The 15,040-nt window shown below is 43.4% G+C and overlaps 1 protein-coding gene across 3 annotated transcripts in view; it reads left to right on the top strand.

The window, feature by feature from the left end:
- DESI2 (desumoylating isopeptidase 2) overlaps positions 1-8,326 on the top strand; it is a 59,109-nt gene extending 50,783 nt beyond the window's left edge. For all 3 annotated transcript variants that reach the window (XM_019032408.4, XM_055373872.2, XM_055373883.2), the window contains one exon: positions 4,879-8,326. In XM_019032408.4, coding sequence (XP_018887953.1) covers positions 4,879-5,112 — 234 coding nt within the window. In that variant the 3' untranslated portion in view covers positions 5,113-8,326. The remainder of the gene's footprint in view (positions 1-4,878) is intronic.
- The last annotated feature ends 6,714 nt before the right edge of the window (positions 8,327-15,040 follow it).

The raw sequence follows: 15,040 nt of genomic DNA, 5'->3' as shown, positions 1-15,040 counted from the left end.
ACTTAACCTCATCAATGAGATAGCTACATTTTATCTATCCCATGTCAAAAATCTAAATTCTCAGCAACAAGAAACATAATTGCTCATTTGTTTTACTCCTCTGTACCTAAAACAGCTGTAGAATAATAGTGTTACCATAAGCACCACCAATATGAGTATAGAAGGTTAAGGTTTTTTGTTGTTCTTTCATCTTTAGATTGTGACTTAATAGATACAGTAAAATTCATGTGTTTTACAGTTTATTGGAATTTATTTCTGTGTGGTTATTTATTTCTGTGTGGTTATGATATTTAGCTGAGGAGATTTCCAAGCAAAGTGTAGAAGGTGCAGCCTGCCTTGTTGCTTATAGTAAAATGTGAGAACAACAATAGAGGGAAGAACTATTAAAGCACAAGAAGGAATCAACATTTAATGATTTAGGAAATTTTTCAGCCTATCTAAATTGCAAAAGATGTGAAATTAGGAGCTTCACTATTAGGAAAGGATGCTACAGAGAAAGCCAAGGGCATGACTGGACCACCTTCCCCCCCCCACCCCCCAACTGCTGAAGAAATTAAATATGTGACTCGTGGATCATCTCAACCATCTCGACAGAAACCAAGAATGGAGATGGGATTATTCAGGAAAGATCTGTGGAGGAACATCTTTTCTAATGGAGTCAATCCCATGACATATGCAAGAGATCCACAATGTTTGGAGAATGGTATATTAGCAGAAACACTGCCAGCTTGGACTGAAAGAGACAGAGAGGGGACAAAATTAAGATGCTTTGACTGTCAAAATTCTATAGGCAGGTAATTGGCTGGAGAAAAAGGATGATTCAGAGGATAGAATCTCCAGATGGCAGAGCCAAGGGCCATAGAAGATTATTCCCAGGCCTTGAAACCTAATGGACGTTGCCTTGTTGGAGTCCAGAATTGTTTGGGACTAGTAACTCCTTTCTTCCTTCCATTTTCTCCCTTTTGGAATGGGAATGTCTATAAATTTTATTCTCTGCCTGTTCCACTATTATATTTTGGGAGCATCCTATATATGCTTTTCTCCATTTTGCTTTTTTCACTAATAGTATATCCTGGAGTACATTCTGTAACAGCATATAGAAATATTCCTCACTACTTTTTTTAGCTGAATAATCTTCCTTGTGTGGATGTACCATAATTTATTCAACCTGTTAATGGCACTTGGTTAATTTTAGTCTTTTGCTGTTACAAAAAGTGTTGTAATGAATAACCCTGTACATACATCTTTTTATTTTTACCACTATATGTGTACGCTTGATTTTCTAGAAGAGGGATTGCTGGATTGGAGCTTAAATGCAAAATTTCATTTTGCTATATAAACCAAATACTATTTGATCACTAGCCACCTAAGAAATACATTTTGCATTGTGACCCAGTTTACACACACACAGGCATGTAACTAAGATGTGTCATGGTTACCTCGCTACCTACAATCTGTTTTGTTTTAAAAATTCAGGTAGCAATGCTAAATGACCTACTAATGGGTCATGACTCAAAGTTTTAAAAACATTGGCTTGGCTGGGCACGGTGGCTCACGCCTGTAATCCCGACACTTTGGGAGGCTGAGGCAGGCGGATCACCTGAGGTCAGGAGTTTGAGACCAGCCTGGCCAACATGGTGAAACGCCGTCTCTACTAAAAATACAAAAGTTAGCCAGGTGTGGTGGTACATGCCTATGATCCCATCTACTCGGGAGGCTGAGGCAAGAGGATCGCCTGAACCTGGGAGGTGGGGATTGCAGCGAGCCCAGATTGTGCCACTGCACTCCAGCCTCAGTAACAGACCAACACTCCATCTCAAAAAATAAATAAATAAATAAATAATTGGCTTGACCAAGGATTGGTACACTTTTATTTGAAAGAGCCAGATAATTAATATTTTAGGCTTGTGGACTATTCATAGTCCCAACTCTGCCTCTGCCATTGTAGCCTAAGAGGTATAGGCGATACATAAACCAATAGACACGGCTGTGTTTCAGTAAAACTATCTACAAAACCAAGTGGCTATAGATAGGACTCTGTTGTAGGCTAATCAAGCCACACCCTCAGGGGTTGGAATGAAGTCAGCTTCACCTGTAGCACATGGATATATGGAGGAGGGTAGATTACTGAATGAAATTAGGACTTGGGAAGGAGAATGAGGGAAATGGCTGTTGAATAGGCAACAGTCGCTATCACATTAACTAAATAGTCTTAGTCATGACTTACATGATTAACCTCTAAATAGGCAGATAGCCCTAAATATGTCCCAGGTGTAAAGTACAATGTAATATTTGTTTGCCAGCGCTTTTTTTTTTTTTTTTTTTTGTGAGACGAAGTCTTGCTCTGTCACCCAGGCTGGAGTGCAGTGGCACGATCTCGGCTCACTGCCACCTCTGCCTCCTGGGTTCAAGCGATTCTCCTGCCTCAGCCTCCTGAGTAGCTGTGATTACAGGTGTGTGCCACCACACCTGGCTAATTTTTGTATTTTTAGTAGAGATGAGGTTTCACTATCTTGGCCAGGCTGGTCTCAAACTGCTGACCTCAAGTGATCCACCTACCTCTGCCTCCCAAAGTGCTGGGATTACAGGCATAAGATACCACCTCACCTGCCCGGCCTGTTTGGCAGTGTTTTTAAGAGCAGATGTAGTTGATATACATTCTTTTTTGTTTGTTTTGTTTTTGAGATGGAATCTCACTTTGTCATCCAGCCTGTAGTGCAGTGGCACAGTCTTGGCTCTCCGCAGCTTCAACCTCCTGGGCCCGAGCAATCCCCCTGCCCTAGCCTCCCAAGTAGCTGAGGCTACAGGCACACACCACCATACCCAGCAAATTTGTGTGTGTGTGTAAACAAGGTCTTACTATGTTGCCCAGGGTGGTCTTGAACTCCTGGTCTCAATCCTCCTGCCTTGGACTTCCAAAGTACAGAGATTACAGGCATGAGCCACCATGCCTGGCCTCATGTACACTTTTTTTTTTTTTTTTGAGACAGAGTCTTGCTCTGTCGTCCCGGCTGGAGTGCAGTGGTGCGATCTCGGCTCACTGCAAGCTCCGCCTCTCAGATTCACGCCATTCTCCTGCCTCAGCCTCCCCAGTAGCTGGGACTACAGGTGCCCGCCACCATGCCTAGCTAATTTTTTGTATGTTTAGTAGAGACAGGGTTTCACTGTGTTAGCCAGATGGTCTCGATCTCCTGACCTCATGATCTGCCGGCCTCGGCCTCCCAAAGTGCTGGGATTACAGGTGTGAGCCACCGCCCTGGGCCGAAATATTTTTAAGTGTCTACCTCTCTGTACTCACAGGCAGTGTGATAGGTGCTTGGTAATCAAAAGTGGTTAGCACATGCTACCTTCCCTCAAGTGAGACCATCTCACTTTCCCTATAGTTAAGATAGAGACATACTATTTAAAATAAATGTAATAAGCATTAAGAGGTAGGGCTAAACTTTTAGGGAGAAAAGGTACACGTTGTATAATTATAGGTGCCAGCTTATTAAATTTTAGCTAATTTTTAGACATAAGGTACTGTGAAACCGCTTTCCAAAGTTACTACCTAAGATATGCACATATCTAAGATGGTACTTGGAGATCACATGATCATAATCTTTGGTATAATTGGAGGCAAAAACAACAAAGTGGCAGTGGGGCATGAACGGCGGCAGCCCAGTCCATCGTCCGCACAAGAGAAAGAGGATAATAAAGAATAAAGTTAGGGGCACAGAATAGACCCAGTTCTTACTATTTGAAATAGGAGCGGGGGGGAAGGGTTCAAGAGTCCTAAGGACAGTATAAGGACAGGAAGTGGGCAACTATAGAAGCAGCAGATCATCAGCGGGCAGGGATTCCTCCTGGCACTTGTTTCTATCCCGCTAGTGTCTTGAGACTGAAGCGTGCCCAGGCTTCCATGCCTTGTCTGACTCTAGGCCTGCTTCTGCAGAGGAGTCACAGAGCCAGGTCATCATCTGGGAAAACTGTGTGTGTGTGTGTGTGTGTGTGTGACAGACGGAGTCTCACTCTGTTGCCTAGGCTGGAGTGCAGTGGCGTGATGTCAGCTCACTGCAACCTCCGCCTCCCGGGTTCAGGTGATTCTCCTGCCCCAGCCTCCCGAGTATCTGGGAATACAGGTGTGCACCACCATGCCCGGCTAATTTTTTGTATTTTTGGTAGAGACAGGGTTTCACCATACTGGCCAGGCTGGTCTCGAACTCCTGACCTCGTAATTCACCAGCCTCAGCCTCCCAAAGTGCTGGTATTACAGGTGTGAGCCACCGCACCTGGCCCACACTTTTTTTTTTAATTTGAGACACTCTATCACCCAGGCTGTTTTTTCTGGACCAGGATGAGCTCCTTGAAACAAGTGGGTCAGGGAGAGAAGTAAAGGGGTAAAATGTAGACCAGGAAAAATGGAGTGATAGACACTGGAGGAAAGGGGAAAGTCAAAAAGAATCTGTGAAAAAGAAGAATTCACAAATAGGAAAATATCCAAGATTGACTCTTCCAATTGCCTGGGGCTTCTATTACTCTAATAATATATTGTATTAACAAGCGTCTTCTGTGTGTTCAAAGTACTTTTCAGTGTGTCTCACAGCAGTTGCAGAGATCAAAGAAAGGAGCCAAGTGAAATTAGCTTGATTTCACAGATATGAAAAGTAAGCAACTTGACAAGGTTCTTTAGAAAGGAAGGAATGGAGCCAACAGTAGGGAGCCCAGGTCCTGAGTAAAGAGCTGCTTGTTATCAAAAGCCTGGAGTGACACCACTGAAGGCTAGTCTGCCGTGGCTTCTCTGTACGCCGCCCCCTTCCTCCCACCCTCCACTCCCTGGCAGTGGACCAGGTAATCTTAACCTCTCTTACCTAATACAGAACTCTTTCTCTTCTGTAGATTCTTTGTGGGAAAGAGATTCCTCGCTGGATCAATCGACTTGCCTACTTCAGCTCCTGTATACCCTTTCTACAGAGTTGCCTCCCGAAGGAGTGGCTCACGCCCGCAGCTCTGCAGTCTAGTGTCAGCCAAGAACTCCAGGATGAACTGGAGGAAGCAGAGGATGCTGCCGCATCCGCTTCCGTGGCAAGCACTGCAGCAGGCTCCAGACCCGGGCGCCACACTAAACTATAAATGTCTCCAAAGTCACACATTCAGAACTGTCTCTGGCAGTCGAATATCACTAGAGAAAAGTAAACAGAGAAGCATCCTTTAGATATTTTGTATGCAAAGATGGCTCTCCCCCAAATCCCAGTTTTTCAGCTCAGGATTATATTTGTAATCAAAAAAAATCACTTGGCGCAGGAGGGAGAACTTTGTAAGAAGCTGCCCTCTGTTTTTTTTATCCACTCGTAAATCTGGATTTATTTCTTCTGTTTTATACAAGCTCTGTTAAGTTATGTTTACAGTATTTTGTATCGCTGTTTACAAATCTTGCATGGACTCCTGCCACAGTGAAAGAAGAAAATCTTCATGTCTTCAAAAATTAGGCAGGTAATCTTTGTATACTTCTGACAATTGCCAGATCTATGGCATAAATAGGCACACAAAAAGGTACTTAAACAGTTATAGTCACCATCACCTGCTTAAGAATGGTCTTTTAGATTTGTGTTTGTTTTGTTAAAGTTGTTGGCACCAGGATGCAGAGAATCAGACTGGCCTGAGGTGAAGGAGCACACAGCCCTGAGGGCTTGGAACCCTGGGTCCAGTTCCTCTTCACACCCCCTTCCACTCTGAGTAGCACATCTCCCCAGGTGCCCATGGAACACCTGCTTTCATCCCAAATATCTGTCCACCTAGGCGGGGTGGTATGTTCTTACGTCTCTCTGACTTTGATGCCACTCATTTTATAGTTTAGCTGGTTTTCGTTCAAGATATTCTTGGTAGTAACTGACAAGTATGTTGCACATGTATTGGGGGAGGCGCTTCATTTTTATTTTAATACACATGTATTTCCTCCTTGCACAGGATTTTGATGGTGTGGGAATATCCTAAGTGGTAGCCTTCCAAGTAGCAGTGAGTTGACATTCAACTGCTTTTAACTATTCAGGCTACCTTTTATACTAAACCTTGAAAACTAGAATCTAATGTCTACCCCAAAAAAGTAGTTCTTTGATATTTTATACTTTTTATGTACCATGTCAGAAAGAGTATGTTGGCGTTTGTCATGGGAGTCATTTCACATCATAATAGAATGCCTAGTCTCATTGACCAATCGTTAAAAAATCATATTTGTGTGTCTTAAGATTCATATTTATATGTTCTCTCAAATGTATGTCTCTTACGTAATATACTCTAAGAATGAAACTGTCACCACAGGTAAATCCTTGTTAGCAAGGAATCTGTCTGCTCCAGTCTACTCCTAGTTTGACCCTTGGATGTAAGAACCAAGTCATTACATGTCAAATTCAATTTTTCTGCCTTAAGAATGAATGTCCTTCGTAAAATATTGGATGCAGTGTAACACTATCCAAGGCAGTGACTTCAGCTTTATATACATATAAAATATAGTTTTAAAATTATTGACATTTATTTAAACTTTTAGATTGGATTGTTTGCTATTGCTCTGTGTGAGGATACATAATCTTTCAGTAAACTATATTTTTAACTTTTCCATAAGCTGATTTTGTTTCATTTTATCAACGTAAGCACACCCTGTTCATAGGGAAAATAAACCTTGGGTTATAAGCATTAGCCTGAGGACAATGAAGCCACTTAACCTAATTTATGCTTTCGACTGTTCTGTTTCCAGAGAGGAAAGCCTTTACAAATTACTCTCAGTTCTTTAGGGGCAGAAGGCTTGTTTCAAGAGGTTTGACAGAAGAAAGGAATATATGAACTTAATGAGATGTCGACTTGGTTCAGGTCTAAAAATGAGGGCAAAACACTAAGGCTCTAGCAGTGACCTGTTCACTAAAAAGAAAGAGTCCTGTCCCCAAATGGTTAGTACAAAGCCTTGGATACAGTTTGCTTGTAATATTTTTAATAATGTGAGGAGTACAGTTTTTTCTAAGTCATTCAAGTATATATGATTTAAACCTGGGCTACTGACACACACACACAGTAGCCATTAGTTAGACACTTCTTGGTGAATATCAGGAACATCCCATCTGTGCTTAACCAGAATCCAGCAAGTCAGCACACAAGTGATTTTATTGTTATTTTGTTGTATTTACTTTCATCTGCAGCATTTGGAGTTTAAAAATAATGTAAAGGGTTCTAGTAGAAATAGTGTCCTAAGGCCAATTACCATACTAACAATCAGCAGATAAAATTCTGGACGTGAGATTCCTTATAATCTAATTATACCTGAGGTTGAGCAAGAAATGTCTTCCTTTAGAAAATCTCATTCAAGTCAGGTTCTTCTCTACAGTTCAAAATTGAGAATGGATTTAATTAACTAGCATTTAGCCAGCTTTTTCTTGCCCTTGGAGAAGAAGAATCATTCTCAACCTGATAATCTGTTAAGAAAAACCCTATATGAACAATCTGGCCACTAATATACACATGATACAGAGCCTCTTTGTTGTAACCAGGTGAACATACTTCTCATGGTGGGTTGGACAGTAATACATGTTAGAGGGTCAGAAGCTTCTGGTTTCTGCTGTTTGCTTTAAATACCCTTGGGGTTTTTTTTTAAACCCTTACAAGGGGAGCATCAGCTTTGGAAAGTGTGACTCTGTAGGAGTGTAGAAGGCAGTGGTGTATGATCTTAGCCTCGTCCTGATGCCTGAATCCAGCCAGCTGTTGCTCTGACCCACAGCAATAGAGCAAGTTACCCATCACCAGCATTTGTACAGAGCAGGGAATTCTGGTTTTAGTCCATTGGTAGCATTGTGTGTATGAGGAGATTCAACACCACAGACAGCTGCAGGACTCGATATCCATGGCTTCTTTCCATCACAAAACGGGTAGAAACACATTCACTGCTTCAGGGTTCTAATCTGTGTGTCTCCTTATGACTCCATTTCTGTAAGCTACTCTGTAACTTTGATATATGCTGTATTTTCTTTAAAAGATTTAGATGTTTTTTCAGCAAGCTAGCCATACAACCATTGTATCTCTTTCTCTTCAGTATGGTTTAGAGCCCAGATCAGTTAGTAGGCTTTCATTGTCTTCTCTTTCAATACATGTACATCTTTACTTTTTGAAAAGTGTTACAGCTGTCAAAGAATCTTCATGGACCTGAAGATAATTTCTTGTGAAGTTGAATGCAAGTGTACTGTCATTCATAGTGTTTATATCAAAATACCAGGAATCTTCACTTTTGCTACCTTGATATAGCATTGGGCTATCATGTTACAACACTGAAATACATTGATTTATTAAAAAATACTTTTATAAGAAATGTTTTATAGTGCTTTCTTTCAGATTATAACTGTTGTGTATTTGTGTTGGGCGGGGTGGGGAGGTGTATTTTTAAAACCCAAGGATCCCGTGTGCTCGGCAGGAACATGACGGCCAGCCCCTCCATCCTTTCTTCCTCTCACATGCACATGTACCTTTATTCACCTGCATTCATCTTGAGCGCAGATCTGTGGGCCAGTGCCTTAGCTGTCAGATAGCATAGCCACACCTGCTCACAGGGAGGGGTGCCAGCCCTGACTTCTGGGGAATGGAGGCAGAGGGTCAAGCTAGAACGGACTCCTCCCCCAGAGTGCAGGGAACAGACCTGCAGAGGAATAGCCCCGACCTATGCACACACTGTCCCTTGTCTTGAAGCAGCAAAGCAAGCAGGAGCCTGAGAGAATGAGCTCATTTCCTACGAACCTGTTCTCCAATGCTTGGCACCTCCAACCTGCCCCTTCCCCTTTCTCCTCCACTGGCCTTTTTGCACACTGTGGAGCAATATTTTCCTCTACTAATTCAAAAATTTCTCTTGAATTAACTATTGTTAAATAAATGAATACCAGCCTTTTGTGACCTGTCAATGCCTGTCCACTCTAAGCAAGAATGATCTATGTACAACTTACTTGTTGTGGCCTCCAGAACAAGAAGCAAAGGGAGCTCTTCCCCCAGGCTAACACAGGTTCCTAATAGACTATAACAAGGAGGTTACAAATTCAAATCTGGTAAAGCAACTTAGGGATCTTGCTTGGAGAAAGGCCAAGTATCTGGAGGACAGTGGTCTTTTGTTGTGTGTTTTTCATTACCTGCTCCTGAAGTTCTGATCACCCAGATATTGACCTTGTTCTATAATAACTGTGCAGAAGTCAGTGCTAATAAAGGTTAACAGCTTCTTGCTATACTTTGCAGGAAGTAAATCAGTGGCAGACAGCTACTTACTTCCTTATGGATTCAAAGCCCAGAGCATTGCTGAGGCCTCTCATACCTGCCCCTTGGTCGTTCCTTCCTGTCAAAGCCAAGAGGGGAAGGAGAGAAGAGCTTCCTCTCACCATGCTCAGGAAGGCATTCATTCTCCTGAGAGTAGATGAGCCCATCTGTATTCTGGGGCCCTGCCCTGATCTGGGAAGGTGTCATGGTCCCAACAGAGAATGAACCAGTCTCATACTGGTGAGGGCTGGAGTAGAACCCCCATCTTTGAGCACTTCCCTGACACCTGACCCCCTCCCTTAGTTACAGTTGCCTGGTTCTACCAAAGCCACTGGCTACCAGACTGTTTCCTTCACACCCCAAACTTCTAGGTGATCTGTGGGATTTATACCTGGGCAGCCTTCAGGTACGTCTGAAGCCCCACCCATGAGGCTCCTCAAAGTGGAGTGGAGCGAATGAGGCCTGCTTTACTCCACCGGAAGAAGAATATGCATTTGATAGGGGAGTAAAGAATAAATCAGACTAAGAAAAGCAATTTGGTCTACCTAGCGCTCTTCAGTCTATGTGGCCAGTGAATATCCACTTCAGTGGGGCTGGGATTTTCACATCAAAAAACCAGAATAAGATGTATGGGAGCCAGGCCACAAGACTCAGGTATAAAAAAAGACTGAGGAAAACTTTCATGCCTTCCTCTCCCTCTGCCAGGATCAGTGAGTGGGTGTCACAGAAATACCCTGGCATTACCCCCTGGCAAGCAGTTGATAATCCACAGAAGGTCACTTTGTGGGTTTTGAGGACAAGACAAAAAAGAAACAAGAAAATCTTTACCTCTGCTTTGTGCTTGGGCCCATGCTGAGTACTACACACATTATTTCATTTAATTCTCACAACAGCCTATGACATCACTCCTGCTTTACATAAAGATGGTTGAGAGAATTTTAGCCTAAGACCACACAGATGGCACAGGGAAGGCCCATGTTTGAACTCAGCCGATTCTAAAGCATCTCTTCTTTCCATGCAAGCATAGACTTCTCTGAAACGGCAAATCTGCCCGCCCCGGGTCCACTAAATGAGAACTGGCATTTTAGCAAAATCCCCAGGTGATTTATGAGTACATCCATGTTTAAGAAGCACTGCTGAACTGCATAAGACTCAGTTCTGCGTGGTTCCCGGATGAGTTCATGTCAGGCAGCCTGGACATGTGACTATCTGAAGGACCTGCTAGGTGACTCCCCTCCAAAATTCAGTAGAGGTGCAGTAAGACTTTCTACATTTTTACTGGGTTTGACTCAAGCTACATAAATTATTCGAGGACTACCCACCCCAATAAACATGAACCATGAACTTAAACCCTCTGGTGTTGCTGCAGGGAGTAGTTACCTAGAAGCCCCTGGTCCAGGCACTAAGGATTCTGGACTATTGTCCAAATGAGATCCCACCTCCTGTGAGAGACCGCCGGGGCCAGGCGCTTCAGGCGGCCATGCTGTTCACTTGAGTCATCACTGAAAGGTCAAGCCCCCCGGGCCACTCATCCCCAGACTCATCCCCAACAACTCTACACGCCCTTATCTGGCCGGCACCCCTATTCATCCTTACTGTCCCCCCTTTCCAATGTGCCCTCTGGAACTCTCAATCTGTGACAGGCAAATGACCCAAGACTCCATTTTTCCAAATGTTTCTTGACCTTTCTGCTTTACCCGAAACCTGGCTGTCTCTTGAGAATCTCTCTCCTTAAGTGTACCCTCCGTCTCCCAATTGCTGCTTCGAAATAATTTCTCCTCTTCCCTTCAAAACCTCCAGCTCCAGTGAAACCTGTGCTAGCCAGTTCTACCAGCTACTCCCCTTCATTGTCCCTCTTCCTGCTCATACTGTCTTTGTCTCCAGCACTTCCCTGTCGTCACTCTCCACTTACGTTCATGTAGGTGATCTGTCCAATACCCTAGCCCAGTGTTTCTTAACTGGGGCTCTGTCGTTTGGGGCAAGACAATTCTCGTGCTAGGCAATCCTCCGCAATATGAGCCTAATGGCATCTCTGCACCCTCCCTGCACGTTACCAGCCTTTTACCCCCTCCACAGTCTGCAACATCCCGTGTCCTTGTGCATCCCCCACATTTCATCCCGCAGGGGATTGGCAGGCCTGACCTCGGTTGAGAACCATTCAATGTCTTGATCTCATGTCAGCCATTCTTTGAAGGCTTCAACTTTTCATCATTAGTAACATTCTTTTTTTTTTTTTTTTTTTGAGACAGAGTCTTGCTCTGTCGCCCAGGCTGGAGTGCAATGGTGCAGTCTCAGCTCACTGCAACCTCCGCCTCCAAGGTTGAAGCTATTCCCCTGCCTCAGCCTACCTAGTAGCTGGGATTACAGGCACCCGCCACTATGCCCAGCTGATTTTTGTATTTTTAGTAGAGACAGGGTTTCACCATGTTAGTCAGGCTGGTATTGAACTCCTGACCTCGGGTGATCCGCCCGCCTCGGCCTCCCAAAATGCTGGGATTACAGGCGTGAGCCACCGCGCCCGGCCCATCACTAGTAATATTCTAAACCACTTCTAAAAATCTTAATTTTAAGCATCACTAACCATGAACTTCCCAGCTCATGCTAGTACCCTACATTCCAAAAGTCTTCGACTTATCAAGATCCCAAATCCATCAATCCTAACATCACCTCCCTCCCATCTTCGTTTCTCTTTTCACTCAGCCTAAATTCCATGGCCAATAATTAATTATTTCCTTCTCAGTACCCTCTAGATCTATGCCCCTTTCTCCATTTTAATAGCCTGGCAAACCCTGTACTGTTCTGAGACCTCTCTGCATCTGCGCCTGATGAGCTGAATGCTGCTGAAGAAAAACCACACAACTAGGCTGACTGATTACAGTTTACTGATCCTGTCCACAAACCTCACATGGGCACATGACACCACGCCATGGTTTACTATAGTCCCTTGTCAGCCTGCTCTTCTGCTCTCCTGGATGACACTCATAGCTTCCGTCTTCACCTCTCCCACACGTTCCCCGCACATTTCAGCTGAGAACCTCACTTTACGCTTCAGTGAAAATACAGAGACAATTTAGGCAATCTCCCAGTCTACAAGCTCACCTGAATTTGTGCCCGTCTCTATAAATAAATAAATAACGCCTTGTGAAATATGTATGCAAGAGAATGTATATGTTGGTTGGTTGGTTTATTTATTTAAGACGGAGTCTCACTCTGTTGCCCAGTCTGGAGTGCAATGACACAATCTTGGCTCACTGCAACCCCCACCCCCTGGGTTCAAGCAATTCTCCTGCCTCAGCCTCCCGGGTAGCTGGGATTACAGGCACGTGCTACCACACCCAGCTAATTTTGGTTTTTTTAGTAGAGACGGGGCTTCACCATATTGGCCAAACTGGTCTCGAACTCCTGACCTCAGGTGATCCGCCCGCCTCAGCCTCCCAAAGCGCTGGGATTACAGGAATGAGCCGCTGTGCCCGGCCAGTATATGTACAATTTAAAAAGTGATAAAACGAACACCTCCCTGAACAACCATTCAGTGTACAAAATAGAACATCAGCAGCACATGTAGGCTTCCCCAGCCACTTCCTCTTCCCCCCACTGGAAGGGTAACCACGATCCTAGTTTTGTGTAATCGTTCCTTTGCTGCCTACATATGCATCCCTGGACAATACTATATGATTTGGTTTTGCCTATTTTGAACTTTATAGAAATGGAATCATAAATTTCAGTTATTTTTTAAATTTTTATATTATTTTTATAATTCATGCATATTATATGTATAGTTGTAGTTCATTCATTTTCACTGCTACATAGTGGGGGTTTTTTTGTTTTTTGTTTGTTTGTTTGTTTGTTTTTTTGAGACAGAGTTTCGCTCTCATTGCCCAGGCTGGATGGAGTGCAGTGGCTCGACCTCAGCTCACTGCAACCTCCGCCTCCCAGGTTCAAGCGATTCTCCCGTCTCAGCCTCCCGAGCAGCTGGGATTACAGGTGCACGCTACCACGCCTGGCTAATTTCTGTAGTTTTAGTAGAGACGGGATTTCACCATTTTCATCAGGCTGGTCCTGAACTCCTGAACTCAGGTAATCCATCTGCCTCGGCCTCCCAAAGTGCTGGGATTACAGGCGTGAGCCACTGCGCCCGGCCTGTATAGTATTCTGTTGGACTAATATGCCACAATTGTATGCATACATTCTACCTCTAACGGATATTTGGACTATTGCCAGTTTTTATTGCTATTATGACCAATGCTCTTATGAACATTATCATGCATATCTCCTGCTGCAGATGTAATGATTTCTCTAGACATGGGAGTGGTAGATGGTAAGGAAAGTGCAGGTTTAATTTTATTAAAGTAGAAAAAAAGACATTATATTTTTATTAAATGAAGTCTTACTCAGCCCTCTCTCCATCTTCTAATCAAACAGCTCCACAAGCTAGTTATTCTTTTCTAATGTCGTATAATGAAATTCTAGAGCCTGGCCTTCAAAATATTTTTTATAATTAACTAAAAGAGTCAAAGAGATCAAAACTGGTGCTCAACACCCACGCAGCCACTGGGAAAGATGACACTCGGCGTCACAAAAGTGGTTTAAAGAATCTGATTGATTTGGTTAAGAACTTTCAAATAAAAACTGTCTTGTTCTATGAAGACTGGATATGTATGTGTACATTCATCACTATTTGCAACTCTGAGCAATAGGGTCTTGTTAGACTCCTACAACTCTAGGAAATAAATTAAATTGATAAATAAAAATATTTGTGCAAATAACCACCATGCGAAAATAACCTCCAAAAAGAACCTCTATCTGCCTGCTTGTCTTGATAATTTGCTGTCTTGGTTATAATGTTGTAAATGACATCTTCATATTCCTAAAAGTTACACACACTTGAAAGACAGATGAGGCCAGGTGCGGTGGGTCGCACCTGTAATCCCAGCACTTTGGGAGGCCGAGGAGGATGGATCACGAGGTCAGGAGTTTGAGACCAGCCTGGCCAACATGGTGAAACCCCGTCTCTACCAAAAAATACAAAAAACAGTTAGCCGGGCATGGTGGCGCACGCCTGTAGTCCCAGCTACTCAGGAGGCTGAGGCTGGAGAATTGCTTGAACCCACAAGGTGGAGGTTGCAGTGAGCCGAGATCGCGCTACTGCACTCCAGCCTGGGCAATAGAGTGAGACTCCATCTCCAGAAAAAAGAAAAAAGAAAGAAAGGGAGGGAGGGAGGGAGGGAGGGAGAGAGGAAGGAAAGAAAAGATCAGAAGAAGACTGCACTTTTCTTCTACGTGCATGATGAAAAAATCAAAGCCCTTGACACCCTGCCAGATATATTATTTAAAAGATCATCTGACAGTTCCTGCTTCATAGCATCAATCAAAATTATTTTCCAAAGTGGCTGTAACACTTGACACTCCTACCAGCAGAAACTTTTAGTCTCCATTACTCCATATCCTTGCCACTTGATGCTGACCAAGTCTTTAATGTTTGCCAATCTGGTAGGTATTAAATTGGCATCTAGCTGTGCTTCTGATTTACATTTTCCTGATTATTAATAAGGTTTAGACTCTTTATATGCTTCTGGGCCATTTAAGTTTTCTTTTTCTGTGAAACGTTTGTCTTATCTTTTGCCCATTTATTTATTTAATTAATTATTTATTTTTGAGACAGAGTCTCGCTCTGTCACCAAGACTGGAGTGCAGTGGTACAATCTCGGCTCACTGCAATCTCTGCCTCCCGTGTTCAAGCAATTCTCCTGCTTCAGCCTCCTGGGTAGCTGGGACTACATGTGCCCGC

Source organism: Gorilla gorilla, chromosome 1 (genome assembly GCF_029281585.2).
Source record: "Gorilla gorilla gorilla isolate KB3781 chromosome 1, NHGRI_mGorGor1-v2.1_pri, whole genome shotgun sequence".
NCBI lineage: Eukaryota > Metazoa > Chordata > Mammalia > Primates > Hominidae > Gorilla > Gorilla gorilla.
This window is presented reverse-complemented; position numbering and strand designations above follow the sequence as displayed.